The sequence below is a fragment of the Ursus americanus genome, chromosome X (assembly GCF_024610735.1).
Source record: "Ursus americanus isolate L20-20 chromosome X, mUrsAme1.1.p, whole genome shotgun sequence".
NCBI lineage: Eukaryota > Metazoa > Chordata > Mammalia > Carnivora > Ursidae > Ursus > Ursus americanus.
Genome location: NC_142164.1, coordinates 28826967 through 28839424, shown reverse-complemented (window position 1 = coordinate 28839424; position 12458 = coordinate 28826967). Strand labels below are relative to the sequence as shown.

The following is a 12458-nucleotide window of genomic DNA, read 5'->3' as shown; positions in this document are numbered from 1 at the left end:
CCTGCCCCACACAGGCCCACTTATCACCCAGCATATTGTTTATGCAAATTTAAATGCAAAAACACGTTCTTGTGTCTCCCATTTGTTATACAAAGGTAGAAGTATACACATGCTCTTCGCCTTTATGCCACTTGTTTAGGAAAATGGTTTGTATAACAACAAGGAGTCTCTTCGTATGGAGAGAAGAGTCCTGTACCCTAATCGAGGCGATGGTTCCATGCATTCACACATGGGATAAAATTTCATGGAGCTATAGAACACAAACAAAAACAAGAACCAACCAACCAAACAAAACCCCCCAAACAATTAAAAAGTACATGTGAAAACAGGTTAAATCCAAATATGTTCGGAATTTGAGTTAATACACTGGATCTCAATCTGGAATGAGTTTTCACCCCGGTGACATTAGGGAATGTCTGGAGACATTTTTGTTTGTCACCATTGAGGGAGGGTATTAGAAACTACTCTTGAAGAAAATTTTTTCTGAGAAGTAAAGGAGGGATGTTGGGGAATGCAAGGTCAAGAGGAATTTTGTTTAGTATTAAAGAAATTTAAATATATTCATATACAGAGGGAAAAGAGACCATAAAGGAGAGGTCAAAGTTTTAACAGAATGGAAAACAATGGAGTAGGGAACTCCAGGGCTCCATCTCTCCCCCGAAGCAACTGAGCTGGGAAAAGCTGTCAGAATCAATTTTTGGTGAATGTTGGAACGCAGCTAAAAACTCACAACAACCAGATAAGGCTTGGTGTAAAAAGAATCTGCTGCTTTGTGGTGTTGGGGCTCAAGGTGGGCCACCCCAAGCCAAGCCAGAGCACCATACTGATTATTTTGAATTCAAGTTAATAAAAAAACAGCGAGTGTAGGAACAACACTCCGATCCACCTTTGTCTCCAGAAAGTAGGGAATACATCTCCCCTGTGAAAAGCACCCTCCCTGCAGGGGGGGGGGGGTGCAGAGGAGGCACCAGGAGGCAGACAAACATCTTTGACATCAGGGACAGGGAATTCAGGGCCTGAGAAGCCCATGTAAACAAACCTTGTAACTTCTCCTAACTTACTACCTCGGCCCAAATTTTGTTTAGAATTCCTAACTAATTGAAGTTCCCAAACATCAGTTTTCTTTGTCCTGCCAATTTCTCCCAGATTTACTGTTTCTTTATGTAACAAGTATAAACACTGCCCGCCTCCATCATTTCTTAGGTCCTGTATCTTTGAGGCCTCCATACATATGAATTAAAGTTGGTTTTCTCCTGTTAATCTGTCTCCTGTCAATTTAACTCTTGGATTACCCAGACGAATTTGGAAGTATAGAGGCAAATTCTTCCTCCCCAACAGTGGTAAGGGAACACTTTGGTGTTTTGAATTGTCTGCCTATCATCCTTCAGACCCCAGGCCTGTAGAAGCCTTGAGGATGGGAAGGCAGCTCTCCTGGTACTAGAAGGAGCAGTATGGACTTTATTCTCAAAGAATTGTGGTTCTGGGTCTTCTCTGCTCTGCCAGCTCCCTCAAGGACTGGCAGAGTTGGTTTGCCTTTGTTTTGTCTGACAAGGAGTGAACCCAGGGTTGAGGCCACTTCCTGGGTACCTTTGGCCAAAGCATTTAAAGGCACAAGTACTGGCCACAGCGTTCTGGGGCAAGAGACAACAGTCAGGACAAGGAATAGACAACTGAGAAGGGTGGGGAACACACGATTCAGAAAAGAGACACGTGGAAGAAAAAAGGCTTTGAAAAGGTCTTATGTATGCAGAGGAATCAAGAAGGCCACGTGCTAGACACATGCTCAGAAACAGCTGAGAATACCACGAGCTTTCACGTCTGGATGGCTCTCAGGCTCTGTGTAAGCAGGAAGTAAAAGATAAGGCCGAGTTGTCCATAGTCTGGCCAAGCATTGAAGGAGTGCATAATACAGAGACAATCTCCAAACACTAGGAAAAGTATAATGTCTTCTTTTCTTTTAAGATCTTACTTTTTGATGTATAGTTGACATAAAATACATTAGTTTCAGGTGTACAACACAGTGATTCAACATTATATACATTATGCCATGCTTAACACTGTAAGTGTAGTTACCATACGTCACCATACAAAATTACTGCAATATATTGCCTGTATCCCCTATGCTGGACTTTTCATCACCCTGAATTACTTGTTTTGTAACTGGAAGTTTGTACTCTTTAACCCCCTTCACCTATTTTGTCCATCCTCCCATCTTCCTCCCCTCTGGCAACCACCAGTTTGTTCTATTTCGTGTGTCGGTGTTGTTTGTTTTGTTTTTTAAGATTCCACATATAAGTGAAATCATACAGTATTTGTCTTTCTATGTCTGACTTATTTAATTTAGCATAATTTTCTCTAGGTCCATCCATGTTATTGCAAATGGCAAAATTTCATTCTTCTCATGGCTCAGTAATATTGCGTTGTGTGTGTGTGTGTGAGTGTGTGCCACGTCTTCTTTATCCATTCGTCTATTGATGGACACTTAGGTTACTTCCATATCTTAGCTATTATAAATAATGCTACAATAAAAATGGGAGTGCCTATATCATATATCTTACAATAAACATAGAGGTGGGGCGCCTGGGTGGCTCAAACCATTAAGCGTCTGCCTTCGGCTCAGGTCATGATCCCAGGGTCCTGGGATCGAGCCCTGCTTCGAGCTCCCTGCTTAGCGGGGAGTCTGCTTCTCCCTCTCCCTCTCCCAGCTCATGTACTCGCGTGTACGCACTCTCTCCCTCTCTCTCAAGTAAATAATATATAAAACCTTTAAAAAATAAGATATAAAAACCAAAAACCAAAAACGTAAGGATGCATACATTTTTTCAAATTAGTGTTTTTGTTTTCTTCAGCTAAATATCCAGTAGTGCAATTACTGGACTGTACGGTAGTTCTATTTTTAATTTTTAGAGGAACCGCCACACTGTTTCCCACAGGGGCTGCACCAGTTTATGTTCCCACCAACAACGTTCAAGGATTCCCTTTTCTCCGATCTAATTTCTTGTCTTTTTGTTACTAGCCATTCTGACTGACGTGAGGTGATATTGTGGTTTTGATTTGCATTTCCCTGATGATTACTGATGTTTCATGTGTCTATTGGCCATCTGTACGTCTGCTTTGGAAAAGTGTCTAATTAGGTCCTCTGCTCATTTATTAATTTGATTGGTTTTTTGGTGTTGAGTTGTATGAGTTACTTTTAAATTTTGGATATTAACCCCTTATCAGATATATCATTTGCAACTATCTTTCTTCCATTCAGTAGGTTGCCTTCTTGTTTTATTGATCTTTATTCATTTTTGAATCCAGGAATTGATGGTAAGTATTTCAAAACACTAGCTGGCTACTAAGCTAATGGAACATAGACTTCAGTGGCTGTACATGACAAAGAGTGCAGCTGTTATGTAAACCAGGATGGAGATTCCTCAAAAAATTAAAAATAGAAATACCATACAACCAGTAATCCCACTACTGGGTATCTACCCAATGAAAATAAAACACTAATTTGAAAAGATATATGTATTCTATTTACTGCAGCATTATTTACAATACCCAAGATATGGAAGCAATTTCAGTGTCCATCCATAGATATATGGGTAAGGAAGATGTGGTACACACACACACACACACACACACACACACACACACACACACAGGAATATTACTCAACCATAAAAAAGAATGAAATCTTGCCATCTGCAACAACATGGATGGACCTAGAGGGTATTATGTTAAGTGAAATACGTCAGACAGAGAAAGACAATTGCCATGTGGTTTTACTTATATGTGGAATCAAAAAAACAAAACAAACCAGAAACAGACTCATAAATACAGAGAACAAATTGGTGGTTGCCAGAGGCGAGGGGTTGAGGGATGGGCAAAACAGGTGAATGGGGATTAAGAGCTACAAATTTCCAGTTATAAAAGAAATGAGTCAGGGCACTTGGCTGGCTCAGTTGGTAGAGCATGTGACTCTTGAACTCAGGGTCATGGGTTTAAGCCCTACACTGGGGGTCGAGTCTACTTAAAAATAAATGAGATGAAAAGTACGTGGAGATGAAAAGTACAGCATAGGGGATATAGTCAATCACACCGTAATAACTTTGTGTGGTAAACAGGTGATAATTACACTTACCGTGGTGAGCATCTCATAATGTATATAATTGTCAAATCACTGTGTTGTATGCCTGAAACTCGTATCATATTGTATGTCAACTACACTGAAATTTTATTCTTTTATATTTTCATTTTTTTATACTGAAGTTTTTAAAAAATGAATACAGATATTACAAAAATAGCTTAGAAAGTCACTAACTAGGCAAACCTGGATTGTATGGTCTTTGTATTCTGTTCAATGAAACAGGAACAACAAACCTAGGAGAGGGGAGAAAATGTGATTTCCAAAGTTGTCACATTCTAATATTCAGAATGTCTAATTTTCAACAAAAAATACAAGGAAAAAGAATTCTAAAAATCATATGGAATTCTAAGGGAATCTAAATAGCCAAAACAATCTTTAAAAAGAAAATAAAAGTTGTAGGACCCAGATTTCTAAATTTCAAAACTTACTACAAAGCTATAGTAATCAGGGGCGCCTGGGTGGCTCAGTGGTTAAGCATCTGCCTTCGGCTCAGGGCGTGATCCTTGTGTTCTGGGATCGAGCCCCACATCAGGCTCCTCTGCCGAGAGCCTGCTTCTTCCTCTCCCACTCCCCCTGCTTGTGTTCCCTCTCTCACTGGCTGTCTCTATCTCTGTCAAATGAATAAATAAAATCTTTAAAAAAAAAAAGCTATAGTAATCAAAACAGTATTGTACTGGCATAAGGATAGACATACAGATCAATGGAATAGAAGTGAGAAACCAGAAATCAACCCATACATCTATGGTCGTTTGATTTTGGTTAAGGGTGCCAAGCCCATTCAATTGGGAAATAATTATGTCTTCAGGAAATGATGGACAACTAGATATCTATATGCAAAAGAATCAAACTGGAAACATACCTCACATCATATACAAAAATTAACTCAAAATGGAGAAAATACTTATATGTAAGAATTAAGATTATAAAACTCTCATTTATATATGGTTATATAAAACTCATATATATATAGAGAGAGAGAAAGAGTTATAAAACTATAAAACTCCTTCTCTTCAGGAGAAAACAGGGAAAAATTCATGATCTGGGATTTGGCAATGAATTCTTCAATATGACACCAAAGCAGAAGCAACAAAAGGAAAATTACATAAATTGGATTTCATCAAAATCAAACTTTTTGTGCATCAAAGGACACTATTAAGAAACTGAAAAGACACCCTACACAATGAGGTAAAATATTTACAAATCATGTCTCTGGTAAGACGTCAGTTTCCAGAATACTTAAAAAACCCTTACAACTCAGCAATGAAAAGATAAACCACCAAATTAAAAATAGGCAAACGATTAGATGTTTTTTCCCAAGGATATGTACAAATGGCCAACAAGCATGAAAAGATGCTCAGTATCATCAGTCATCAGGGAAATGCAAATCAAGACCACAAGATAATACCTCATCCCCATTAGGATGGCTATAGTAAAAAAATGGAGGGGGTGGCTGAATTGGAGGAGTGTACAACTCTTGATCTTGGGGTTGTGAGTTTGAGCCGCACGTTGGGTTTAGAGACTACTGAAAAAAGTGGAATATAATAAGTGTTGGTGAGGATGTGAAGAGACTGGAACACTCACACATTACTAATGGGAATGTAAAATGATGCAGTTGCTGTATTTGGCAGTTCTTCAAAAAATTAAACAGAGAATTACCCTGTGACCCAGGAATTCCACTTCTATGTATATACCTGAAAGAACTGAAAATCGGTATTCAGGGGCACCTGGGTGGCTCAGTCGATTAAACGTCTGCTTTCAGCTCAGGTCATGATCCCAGGGTCCTGGGTTCGAGCCCGGTATCAGTCTCCCTGCTCAGCTGGGAGTCTGCTTCTCTCTCTCCATCTGCCTGCTGCGCCCCCCTGATGCGCTCTCTCTCTCTCTGTCAAATAAATAAATACAATATTTTTCAAAAATGGGGATTCAAACAAATAATTGTACATAAATGTAGATAGAAGCACTATTCACAACAGCCAAAAGGTAGAAAAAACCCAAATTTCCATCAATTGAGAAATGGATAAACAAAATGTGGCATATTCATATAACAGAACATTATTCAACTCAAAAAAGGAATAAAGTATTAATGGTTGTTACAAAGTGAATGAACCTGGAAAACATGATGCTAAGTGAAAGAAACCAGACACTAAAGGCCACATATTGTATGATTCCCTAAATATTAAATATCCAGAACAGGCAAACCCATGGAGACAGAAAGCACATTAGCGGTTGCCAAGGGAGGGATGGGGAGTGACTACTAAATGAATAAGGGGTTTCATTTTTGGGTGATGAATATGCTTTGAAAGTCGATGGCAGTGATGGTGGAGAACACTGCGAATGTATTAAATGCCACTGAATTGTATACTTTAAAATGGGTAATTTTATGTTGTTTAAATTTTACTACAATTTAAAAAAATAATATAAGGGAAAAATAATCATTATGGAAAGACTATGATAAAGGGCACAAGTGGCATAAGATGTGGGACAACACATCAGTTTGAATGTCCTAAGCCTCTTTTATGTACTCTGTTTCCCCAATCCCATCCCACTCTCATTAAATCTAGATTGGTGTCTGGGTACATATTGATGAAATTGGCAATAATAGAATAAATATTGAGACGAAAAGGCTTAAGGTATAAAGGAGCTAAATCTAAAATTTGGTAATTAATCCTTTTATACTTTTCATTTTTCCTAAAATTTGTTTCCAATTTTGAATTGCGGAAGGCTTGTTGATATTTTTTTCCTGGTAGAAAAATAAGATCTGATATCCCAATTTCAAGATCTACTAGAGCCTAAAACCATATGCTACGTTTGGCCTTAAGCTTTTTATACTGAAATTAATGCAGACCATGCAAGTAAGACTCTAAATGAGCACGAAAAATATGACCCGTATCAAGTCACCACTCCATCTGAGGTCTCCTGGTAGTTAAATCTCTTAGGATAGTGATGAGACGATCAAAGCCAGAGGACCCATCAATTCAGATATTACAATTAAAAACAGCCAGTTTCTCAGCACAGAATATACAATTATTGAATCACTATACTGTGCACCTGAAACTAATATAACTTTGTATATCAACTATGTTTTGAGAATAATATTTAAAAATTGAATTAAATTTAAAATACCCAGTCTAACTCTAGCATCTGACATTACTAAAATACACAAAGAAAAAGAATACATTAATCTCCATCAAGGAACATACCAGGAAGTGGTTTCAAAAACTGATATTTAGGCTGCAGATCTAGACAGTAGCCTAGTGACTCTGAAACCCTCCAATTTGAGAAGGTGGATAATGGATGGCAGGAATGCAAGGATTATGCAGTAACCTTAGCAAGGCAGGCTGCAGAGGTGGTTCTTGACGCTCTGAAAAAGGAAACGAATGTTATGGTTAAAAGTTTTCCATTCACTTGCTAACTGACAAAAAGTAGAAAAAAAGAAATGCCTGTTTCTCATCAAATTCCCTATATAATTTCATAGCCACTGTATTATATTCAGGTTCTAAATAGTCCTTGATAGTCTTTGGCTTATCAAACTCAAAAAGGAAACTATTCTGCTTTAAGATATTTAAAAATATTAATTTACTGCTTAGCCTTGTCCCTTAGCACCTGAACAGATTATTAAGTTTCATTACACTCTCATATGAGCATTGTATTTGATGACATGAAAAATGAATCCATATTTTTTTAAGGTAGGGGTTATTTTAGTATTGTGTTATTTAATATATTAAATATATATGATACAGAGATTTGGCTATCGTAATTACTGATTTGTATTACCCGGCAAGTGTACTAAAACATTTCATACCCTTAAAAAAAAAATTGCTTTCTACAAGCAAAGATCCTGGAATCCGACGCGAAGATGATGCCCGGACGGCTCCCGAGAACACACCTTGAGAGGGAGATGTAGGACGGGGCCCAGAGCCCACAGCTAAGGGCTGAGGCCACCCAGGTCTCTGCAGGGAGGAAGGGGGCGAGTCACAGCTGTGGCTACGCAGAAAGCCCGCAGCTTCGCAGGGCTAGGGGGGAGCTTCGAAGAAACGCTACGCTTCCCCCACCCCGAGGCAACACCCCGGAACCACTGCTACCGCAGGAGGGGGCCACCCGATCGTGGACACGGGAGACCGAGGACGCCTCGGCTCACAGAAGCCACTGCGCCGCCACAACCCAAACTTGGGGGACCGGGGGAGACATTTTGGGTGCACCGGCAAAACTCGTCCCCAGGGCTGGGGTCGTCCTGGCAACAAGAAGGGTGCTGTGTGCCAGTGTAAATAACCCGATCGGGCAACAGGTACACGGCCTCGGTCCCGCAGGAGCCCCTCTCCCTCCCCGAGTCCCAGAGGACAAAAACCCACGTCTTTCTCCGCCGCGGACTTGGAACCACTGCACGCACGGACCACCGGCCCCGGGCACGATCTCGCCGAAAGCTGCCGGGCGGCTGGAGCTGACGACCGAGCGATGGTGGGCCCTCGGCCTCTGGGGAGGGGCGAAAGGGAGGACACAGAGCCCACCGCTGGCCTCGAAGAGGGGCCCCTCTCGTGGTACCTTTGCAGACGCAGGACCCTCCCGCCGGAATGCGGTCTGCGCGTCTCCTCCACCCAAAGGGCCGGCATCGGACACCCCTGGGCGAGCACCAGCAGCACGCGCGGCTGCCGCTTCTCCGGGAGCCCCGTGAGTAGCCCCTTGCAAGTGTCCCTTCCAGTGCCCGGGTGGGCCTCAGCTCCTCGCCGCGACTGGGCCTCAGCCCCGCCTGGAAGCACACTGTTCTCTCCCTAGAGGCTGACGCCACCCGGTCTTGCACGGCGGCGCGGTCCCGCTGGGGCACAGGGGGGTGGGGGTGGGAGGGCCGGGGAAAGATGGGGTGCTGCAGGACAGGGTGGCTCCTCGTAAGCCGGCTGCGTGGGCACTTGGGGAACTTGGGAGATGGCCGTGGCCTCCTGATGGGGGCTCAGGGACGCGGCTGCACGAAAGCAGGCCTCCTTGCCTTCCTGGAGGAGCGGCACCGTCCATCACGTGCACTCACCCCGTACCACACGCAAAACAAATACACAGAGAATAAATTCAGAACTTTATTGAAAAGACTACAAGTGCCCCCAAAGAGAGGGTCCGTGAATTTGCCCTTCTCTCGAGTACATTTCGCGGGCGTTTCGGGAACTGCTCTTAACCCTGAGCGACACAGAACGGGAATGCGCTCAAAAGCACCGTGGGAAAAAACCGCCGCCGAGGCCATTGTGTGGGCAAAGGGCTCACAAGAGAGCCACCGACGGTAGGAGACCGGGAGCGAGCACAGGAGGGCAGCCGCACGGAGGGAAAGGTGGAGGAAGCCAGGGCAGGGGAGGCAAGAAGACAACAGGAAAGAGAGGCATGGGCTGCTGACGTAGCCCCAGCGGCGGTGGCTCCTGAAGAACCCATAAGCACTCCGGCTCCGGAATGAGGAGGCATGGCAGGGTCCACCCAAGTTAATGACGACGGGAGGGACCAGGGCCACCGGGGGCGTGTTTCTGAACCTCAGTGCCCTCTGGGGTCTTCTCCACTTGACCCTCCTATTCTTTTTTTTTTTTTTTTTAAGATTTTATTTATTTATTTGACGGAGATAGAGACAGCCAGCGAGAGAGGGAACACAAGCAGGGGGAGTGGGAGAGGAAGAAGCAGGCTCATAGCAGAGGAGCCTGATGTGGGGCTCGATCCTACAACGCGTCGGGATCACGCCCTGAGCCGAAGGCAGACGCTTAACCGCTGTGCCACCCAGGCGCCCCTGACCCTCCTATTCTTAAACCAAACCTTCAATCAGAGAGCAAAAAAGGACATTTTAGTACATTGAGCATCGAATGTCATAGAGGACAAAACACAGCAGGCTACTCTCTATGCCCTTCAGGTTGGAAACTGCATCAGGGAAGCTAGTTCCTTCTTGCTAAAACAGCTTAGGGAAGTTACCGCCACAGGCCTCCCTGCAGCTCACCCCGAGATAGCACCCACGATGTGCCAGGCTCTGTCCCGGCTCCATGCTTGGACTCTGTGCTCCCAACTGCCATATTACTCTTCCCGTCCTCAGCAGCATGTGCAGCTGAGGCACTGCTCTCTGGCCCTGCTGTGACTCTGACACCTGGGTTGTGTGTGTCCTCACAGCTGACCAGCAGCCGTCGGGCTGCCACTAACCCCTAGTCGCTAGGCAGGTGTCACCCTACTGATGGGGGAAGCTCAGTATCATTCAAAAGTCCTGCTGATGGGATACAGCCCCCATTCTGAACAGCCCATCTTCAACAGAGAGTAAGTAACTAATCCACAGGGACGTGCTGGATCTTTCAACAAGAGCTTTCCTTTAAGAATGACTCAAGGGTCATTCCTCTTCTGAAACCTCGTCATAGTGAGAAAGGTGGCATTGTGAGCGAGGCCTGGGCATGGAGGGCCCAGGAGCCTGTGGCTTGTCTTGCTGGGACGGGAGGAAGCCGAAGCACTGGACACTACCTCAAGAGTCTAGACACTGGGGACAATGGATGTTTAGACGAACTAGGACCAGATTTCCTCAATTCATAAAATCTTTGCCCGGCCAACAGACTGAGGGCAAAGAGGCACACCGCCGTCACTGTTGTCAGCTCCCCAGCCTGCAGCCCGCACCACCGTCCGCAGGCTTTCCCGGGCTCAGCGCCTGGTCAGCTGCTCTGCTCTGCCTACGTCCCAGCACCCTGGACAGGACCCCTGGCGTCCCGTGGGGCAGGACCTCCTAGGCCCCTCTACTCAACCAGGAGAGCCCCGTCCCATCCCTTATCCTTTTTTCTGTTTCTCTATCTACTGTCAGCCCAAGAAGACTCACCCCACCCACCTGCCCACCCTGGCCTGGCACTCCTCTCTAGCAGCCCCCACCCACCATACATACCAGACATCCTTGGCCAGGACCAGCACACCCTCCACCCAAGGGCTCCTGCCATGGAGGCCCAGTCCTACACACTAGAGTATCTGCATCAGTCGCAGCTGGACCTTGCAGCCAGCTGCACCGAAAGCCTGCCCTACTCAACAGCGCTCATGCACCTCACGACCAGGCCTTATAGCCAGCTGTGCCAAGGGCCAGCCCCACACACCAGCATGCCCACACCAGCTGCAACCAGGCCTGTCAATCAGACAGGCCAGAAGCCTGTACCACTCACCAGCATACCCACAGTAGTCATAGCCAAGCCTAGCCGATAGCTGCACCAGTAAACAGCCCCACATATCAGTGAGTCTGCACCAATCGTGACCAGCCACAAGAGGGAGCACACAGCCTACAAAAGAGATACTCCTGGGGTACCTGGCTTGGGTGACCAGCGGGGGTTTATGCTGAGTCCCACAGACACCTTCGGGCATAAAGCCACTCCTCCAAGACTGGGACAATAGCTGATCCACCTAAAACACAGAAACAAACACTGAGACGCAAATGAGGAGACAGACAATACGTTCCAAGTGAAAGAACAAGACAAAAACCTCAGAAAAAGAACTAAACAAAACAGAGATCTACCAGATGGAATTCAAATGAATGGTCATAAAGATGCTCACTGAACTCAAAAGAATGGATGAGCACAGTGAGAATTCAACAAAGAGACAGAAAATATTTTTTTAAATCAATCAAAGCCAAAGAACACAATAACTGAAATGAAAAATACAGGGCATCAAAAGCGGATTACAGAATGCAGAACAGATTAACAATGTGGAAGACAGGGTAGTAGAAAGCACCTAATCAGAACAGCAAAAAAGCAAAAAGAACTGAATAAAATGAGGTTAAGTTTAAGGGACCTCTGGGGTAAAATCAAGTGTACTAATATTCACACTACAGTGGTCCCAGAAGGAGAAGAGAGAGAAAAGGACAGAAAACTTATTTGAAGAAATAATAGCTGAAAACTTCCCTAACCTGGGGAAGGAAACAGATATCCAAGTCCAGAAAGCAAACACCCCCAAATGAGATGAACCCAAAGAGACCAAGACACATTATAATCAAAGTGTCAACAGTTAGAGATAAAGAATCTTAAAAGCAGCAAAAGGAAAACAACTAGTTACATACCAAGGAACCCTAAGTCTATAAGCTGGTTTTTCAGAAGAAACTTTATAGGTCAGAAGAGAATAGCATGATATATGAGAAGTGCTAAAAGGAAAAAACTTACAACCAAGATTACTCTACCCAGCAAAGTTATCACTCAGAAGTGAAGGAGAAACAAGGAGTTTCTCAGACAAGCATAAGCTAAAGCTCATCACTCCCAAACCAGCCTTACAAGAAAGTTAAAGGGACTTAATTTTAAGTAGAAAAGAAAAATCATAACTACAAGTAAGAAAACTATGAAAGGAGGGGCGCCTGGCTGGCTTAGTC

The 12458-nt window shown here is 44.0% G+C and overlaps 1 protein-coding gene across 17 annotated transcripts in view; it reads right to left on the bottom strand.

Moving 5' to 3' along the window:
- LOC148106857 (NF-kappa-B-activating protein-like) overlaps positions 1 to 12458 on the bottom strand; it is a 36997-nt gene that overhangs the window by 17832 nt on the left and 6707 nt on the right. For 2 of the 17 annotated variants that reach the window (XM_087859949.1, XM_087859951.1), the window contains exons 3-7: positions 8482 to 11503; positions 7935 to 8082; positions 7333 to 7493; positions 5827 to 6014; positions 4319 to 4368 (exon numbers count right to left, since the gene is read on the bottom strand). The exons of 6 other annotated variants lie outside the window; for them this stretch is intronic. In XM_087859949.1, the coding sequence (XP_087716075.1) occupies positions 11383 to 11503 (121 nt within the window). In that variant the 3' untranslated portion in view covers positions 4319 to 4368; positions 5827 to 6014; positions 7333 to 7493; positions 7935 to 8082; positions 8482 to 11382. Of the gene's footprint in view, positions 1 to 3380; positions 6015 to 7332; positions 7494 to 7934; positions 8083 to 8481; positions 11504 to 12458 lie in introns of those variants that run through there. 9 more of the 17 variants (XM_087859946.1, XM_087859947.1, XM_087859952.1 and 6 more) reach the window with 7 other exon arrangements.